This window comes from Hibiscus syriacus, unplaced genomic scaffold (assembly GCF_006381635.1).
Source record: "Hibiscus syriacus cultivar Baekdansim isolate YM2019G1 unplaced genomic scaffold, ASM638163v2 tig00015148_pilon, whole genome shotgun sequence".
In the NCBI taxonomy this organism is placed as follows: domain Eukaryota; kingdom Viridiplantae; phylum Streptophyta; class Magnoliopsida; order Malvales; family Malvaceae; genus Hibiscus; species Hibiscus syriacus.
Window position 1 is genome coordinate 34,297 of NW_024062351.1, and position 6,696 is coordinate 40,992.

General features: G+C 40.7%; 1 protein-coding gene across 1 annotated transcript; it reads left to right on the top strand.

Annotated features, from left to right (window-relative positions):
- The first annotated feature begins 401 nt into the window (after nt 1-401).
- On the top strand, nt 402-6,696 carry LOC120207706 (protein IRREGULAR XYLEM 15-like). The gene is made up of 2 exons (XM_039207128.1): nt 402-1,239; nt 6,417-6,696. The coding sequence occupies exons 1-2, from the start codon at nt 538-540 to the stop codon at nt 6,663-6,665; spliced, it is 951 nt and encodes a 316-aa protein (XP_039063059.1). The 5' UTR covers nt 402-537; the 3' UTR covers nt 6,666-6,696.

Here is a 6,696-nt window from a genome sequence, read left to right on the forward strand (position 1 = left end):
AATTGAAAGCTTTTAACCATATGCTATAAAATTGTTGACGAGTAGCTTAAATATTAAATTAAATTCATAATTCAAATATACTTAAATGTATAATAAAAATTTATTGAATAATTTAGGTAATAAAAAATTGTTATACATTATGTTAGACGTTTATTATTTATTTTAGAAATAATGATGTAAGAAAAGTTTTAAGTCACAAATCCTTCCTCCTCCGTTAATCCCGTATTAATTAGTACTTAATCCAAGGGAGAAACAAACATCATCGAAAACAACCACCGCTTTAAGTGTAATAAAACTACAGACGTGGTATCGGTCTCCGGCTCCACCACCTCGTCCTCCAATAAAAAAAATCCCCACCAATTTCTTTCATCTACTATTTTCTTGTCCCCCAGTCATTCCCTTTCACTTTCCTTCGAGATTCGTGCTCCGATTCATTTCAAAATTTCCTCCCCGATTCCTCTCCTCTTCGCTTTTAATCTCAACTTCCAAAAACCGCTATCAAAGAATTCTCTCAAAACCCAGAGACAATAAGAGAACATGAAGAACAGCAACGCTAATACAAAGCTGATTCTCCTCCACCCATCCATCCACAAACCCACCGCCACTTCGCCCCACCGTCTCTTCCTCCTCTTTTTCATCACTTTCTTCACTATTGCTTTCTCTCTGACTCTTTTCACCACCACCTCTGTTTCCACCTCCGCTACTCCTTATCTTTCCAGCCCCGCTTCTTCCTCCCTACCGACTTCCGTTACCGCCGCCCTCCTCCACTACGCTTCCACCGTCAACACTACCACCCACCACATGTCGTCTTCCGAACTCTCCCTTATTGTTTCCACTCTCCATAATTGCCCTTCCTCGCCGTGCCGTTTCCTTGTTTTCGGTCTCACCCATGAATCCCTCCTCTGGCACTCCCTCAACATCCATGGCCACACCGTTTTTCTCGACGAAAGCGAGTACTTAGTCTCGTCGTTCGAGCGCAACCACCCGGAGATCGAAGCGTACGATGTTCAGTACACTACCAAAGTGAAAAAAATGTCGGAGCTGTTATCCTTAGCGAAATCCCACATCGGAGACGAGTGCAGACCGGTGCAGAATCTCCTGTTCTCTGATTGTAAACTTGGGATCAACGACATGCCGAACCATATATACGATTTGAGCTGGGATATAATATTGATCGACGGTCCACGTGGCTACTTCCCGGATGCTCCGGGGAGGATGGCTCCGATTTTTACGGCGGGGGTGTTGGAAATAAAACACTCACACAAACAACTTTTATTGAAACTCAAACAAATATTACAAGAGTACTCTCACTCAAAAACAAGAACTACAACTCACTCTTATAAGACTTTGCTTCTTCACTCACTTAGAAGCTCTTAATTTTTCTTGATGCTTAAAACTAAAATGGGAAGGGGTATTTATACTACTCAAGAACAATCCTACACCACACAAATAAACTAATTTAAACCATTACAAATTCAACAAATATCTAACTCTCACCTAACTAAATTGATGTAAGCAATGACATCATTAATTAAATGATGTAAGCAATGACATCTTTAATTAAATGATGTAAGTAATGACATCAATTTAGTTTGGGTTTGGGTTTAGGCTCCCATAATGGATCAAGTTTATGATCCAACACCCTCCCTTAAACTTGATCTCGTGACCCCTAGTAGGTTCCTTAATCTTAAGAAGTCTTCGCTGGTCAGTGGCTTGGTAAAAATATCAGCAACTTGATCTTGTGACTTCACATATTCAACTTCCACATCTTTTCTTGCAACACACTCCCTTATATAGTGGTAGCGAATATCAATGTGCTTGCTTCGATCATGGAATACTGGATTCTTTGCTAAGGCAATGGCTGACTTGTTGTCGACACAAACCTTGGTAGGCTCTTCTTGTATCAAACCAATCTCCTTCAATAGATTTCTAAGCCAAATTGCATGACAAACACATGAGGTAGCAGCAACATATTCCGCTTCACAAGTGGATAATGTGACAATCGGTTGTTTCTTTGACATCCATGTGAATGCAATATCTCCCATGAAAAATACGAATCCAGTAGTGCTCCTTCGATTATCTATGTCTCCACCCAATCACTGTCGCTATATCCAACAAGCTTGTAATCATTAGAAACTGAATAGAACAAGCCAAAGTCAATTGTACCTTTCAGATAGCGAAGAATTCTCTTTGCGGCTTTAAAATGGGTGGTTGTTGGGGATTCCATGTAGCGACTAACCAATCCAACTGCGTGAAGAATATCGGGTCTCGTGCAAGTTAGATAGCGTAGACTTCCTACCAAACTTTTGAAGAATGTTGGATCTACACTTTCGCCTTCTTCATGTTTGGTCATCTTGATCCCGTATTCTGCCGGTGTGCTTATTGGCTTACAGTTCTCCATCTTGAACTTCTTCAGTATCTCCTTTGCATAGCTTTCCTGTGAAATGAAAATTCCATCATTTTGTTGCTTAACTTCAATGCCAAGGTAGTACGCCATGAGCCCCATGTCTGTCATCTCGAATTCTTTCATCATCACATCCTTGAATTCATTAAACATGCTTGGGTTGCTTCCAGTGAAGATCAAATCGTCCACGTAGAGGCACACGATCAAAATATCTTCATCTTTGATCTTGATATATAGAGCATGCTCGTAGGGACATTTGTTGAAGCCATTCTCTTGGAAGTACTTGTCGATTCGGCTATTCCATGCCCTTGGTGCTTGTTTTAGCCCGTAAAGAGCCTTCTTCAACTTCAACACCTTGTCTTCATGCCCTTTGACTTCATAGCCTGATGGTTGCTGAATGTAAAGTTCCTCTTCAAGAACTCCATTTAGGAAGGCGGACTTTACATCCATCTGTTGTATCTTCCACTTGTTTTGAGCTGCCAAAGAAATGATTAGTCTGATAGTCTCCAATCGAGCAACAGGAGCAAATACCTCATCATAGTCAATTCCAGCCTTTTGACTATAGCCTTTAGCAACTAGCCTCGCCTTGTGCCTTTCAATCTCTCCTTTGGCGTTTTGCTTTGTTTTGTACACCCATTTGACACCTATCGCCTTATGTCCCTTGGGAAGTGAGGTAAGTTCCCATGTGTCATTCTTCTCGATGGCCTTGATTTCTTCGTCCATCGCATCTCTCCATTTCTTTTCTTGTACCGCTTCTTGAAAGCTCACTGGTTCACAATCGGCAAACAGACAAAATAATGTAAGATTATCTTGTCGTTCAGTTACCTCATAGAGATCTCTAAGGCTTCTTGTGCGTTGCACAACTCTTTCACTTTGACTCCCACTTGACGATGATGAAGGTGACGAGTCTCCTTGAGTGGTTGATGTTGGTGAAGTGGGTGGAGTTGCAAGCTCTTGTTGAGATTCATCTAGTTGCTCCCTCATTGTCTGCTCATCTTCTTCAAACTGAGGAAAGAAATTGAAGTCATCTGTATGAGAGTTAAAATCCCATTCTCCTTCTTCGTTGAAGACCACATCTCGACTAATCACAAACTTCTTATTGTCTGGATTGTACAACTTGTAGCCCTTCGAATTAGCATCATAGCCGATGAAGATAAAACTCTCGCTTTTATCATCAAGCTTCGTTCTTCTCTCGTCTGGTACGTGAACATGGGCTATACTTCCAAAGGTTCTCAAGTGGGAAATGCCAGGCTTTCTTCCACTCCATGCCTCTTGCGGTGTCTTTCCCCATACACTTCTTGTTGGAGATCGATTTGACAAGTAGACTGCACACGATACTGCTTCCGCCCAAAATTCTTTGGGTAGTTTCTTGCTTTTGAGCATGCTTCGTGCCATGTCGAGGATTGTTCTATTCTTTCTTTCTGCCACACCATTTTGCTGGGGGGATCTAGGAACTGTCATTGGTCGACGAATTCCATTTGCTTCACAGAACTCTTGAAACTCCCTGGAAGTAAATTCTCCACCTCGATCGGATCTCATGGCTTTGATATTTCTACCGCTTTCTTTCTCCACTGCTGCTTTGAACTTCTTGAAGACTTCAAAAACTTCTGACTTCTGTTTCAAGAAATATACCCAGGTTTTTCTTGAAAAATCATCAATGAAGAGAAGAAAATAGTTATTGTTACCGAGAGAGCTTGGCTTGATCGGTCCACACACATCGGTATGGATGAGCTCAAGTGGCTTCTTAGCTCTTGTCTCTGACTCCTTTGGAAAGCTTTTCCTGAATTGTTTCCCGACTAGACACCCTTCACAGAGTTGGTCAGGATGGTTGATGTGAGGTAGTCCTTTCACCATCTCCTTCTTAGATAATAGCTCTAGACCTCCAAAATTGAGATGCCCAAATCGAAGATGCCAAAGCCATGATGCATCTTTGTAGCAAGCTTTCAGGCACTTTGCAACATCATTTTGTATGTTGATCAAGAACATTCTATTCTTTGACATCGGCACTTTAGCAATGAAGTTATTCTTATCATCTTTTATAGAAAGATTATAATTATTCATATGAATATCATAACCTTTCTCTACCAGTTGCCCTAAACTTAAAATGTTACTTTTCATATTGGGCACATAGTAGACATTTGAAATAAATTGATGTCTCCCATCTTTCAAACGGATAAGAATGTTACCTCTCCCTTTCACTGCTATTGTGGAATCATCTCCAAACGAAACATTTCCACTTACTGACTCGTCTAGCTCCACAAACATGTCTTTCCTTCCACACATGTGATTGCTTGCACCACTGTCAAGATACCAGGAATTTGCTTGGACACCATCAGTTTCCTTCGTGCTAGAAGAAGAGTTTCTTTGCCATCTGTCTTTTCCTCCACGTAATTGGCCTTCTCCTCAATTTTGTTGTTGGGAGCTCTACATTCTGAAGCATAATGCCCAAATTTTTGACAATTATAACATCGAATTTGAGATTTGTCATACTTTGAGTTTGGATTAATTCTTCCACGGCCTCGTGTTGAGCTTTCTCCTTTCTCATAGTTGTTGTTGGAATTGTTATTGTTGTAATTCCAGCCTCGTCCACGACCTCGACTTCCACCTCGTCCATGGCCTCTACCTCTGCCTTGGCCACGTTGGTTTCTATCATTGCGTTGGCTCTCATGCATATCCTTGAGTTGCAGCTTGAGGAGTTGCTCAGTAAACTCATGCTTCTTTTTATGCTTCTCTTCGTATGCTTGCAATGATCCTTGGAGCTGTTCGATCTTCATTTCTTCCAAGTCTTTAGTTTCTTCAATCGTCACGACGATGTGCTCAAATTTGGGATCCAACGAACGGAGTATCTTCTCTATTATCCTCACATCGTCTAACTTTTCACCATTTCTTTTTAATTGATTAGAAACAGCTACTACTCTTGAGAAATAATCTGAAATAGACTCAGATGCTTTCATGTTTAAGGATTCGAATTCACCTCTTAATGTTTGGAGACGAACCTTCTTCACTTGCTCGGATCCTTTGTAAGAGGTTTGCAGCTTCTCCCACGCTTCCTTGCTAGAGCTTGCACTTGAAATCTTTTCAAAACCATCATCATCTAATGCTTGATAGATGAGGTAGAGAGCCTTCTTGTCTCTCTTTCTTGAATCCTTCAAAGTTGTCTTTTGATCTGGTGTAAGAGTAGCAAAAATATCATCATCCGCAGGCTCATTATAGCCTTTCTCTATGATATCCCACACATCTTGTGATCCAAGAAGTGCCTTCATTTTGATACTCCAATTGTCGTAGTTGTTGTTGTTGAGTGTCGGAACTTGGAATGGTGCCATACCATTTGCCATATCTCTCAATATAATGAGATTTTGTAAAATCCGATTGCACGGATGAATCCGAAACGATGAAAAAAAAAAAAACTTTGGAGGGACTTGGACAACTCGGTCAAGGGCTCCAACTCGGCTGAATCGGCTCAACTCGGTGAGTCAACTCGATTTTCTGGCAGCAGTCTTCCGGCGGTGCGTGGCGGTGCGTCAGAACTCAGATTGAGAAAATTCTGGCGGCGTCGTATTCCTCTCGTCGAGACCTTCGATCTTTCCAACTCGCTCTGATGCCACTTTGTTGGAAATAAAACACTCACACAAACAACTTTTATTGAAACTCAAACAAATATTACAAGAGTACTCTCACTCAAAAACAAGAACTACAACTCACTCTTATAAGACTTTGCTTCTTCACTCACTTAGAAGCTCTTAATTTTTCTTGATGCTTAAAACTAAAATGGGAAGGGGTATTTATACTACTCAAGAACAATCCTACACCACACAAATAAACTAATTTAAACCATTACAAATTCAACAAATATCTAACTCTCACCTAACTAAATTGATGTAAGCAATGACATCATTAATTAAATGATGTAAGCAATGACATCTTTAATTAAATGATGTAAGTAATGACATCAATTTAGTTTGGGTTTGGGTTTAGGCTCCCATAATGGATCAAGTTTATGATCCAACAGGGGGTGTTGGCGAGGAGCAAGAAGAGGGGTGAGAAAACCCATGTTTTCGTGCATGAAATCGAGAGGAACGTTGAAAGCCTCTTTAGTGACGAGTTTTTGTGCGACGAAAATTTGGTGGAAACCGTAGATTCTCTGGGACATTTTATCGTCGGAAAAGAACACAATAACGGTAAGAAATCTGAGTTCTGTAAGAATTTGACATCATCATCGCCTTTGTCCGTTTCTTTATCAGCCGGTGAAGATGATGATTGATACAATTTTCAAGGTCGATTAATCTCTGCAA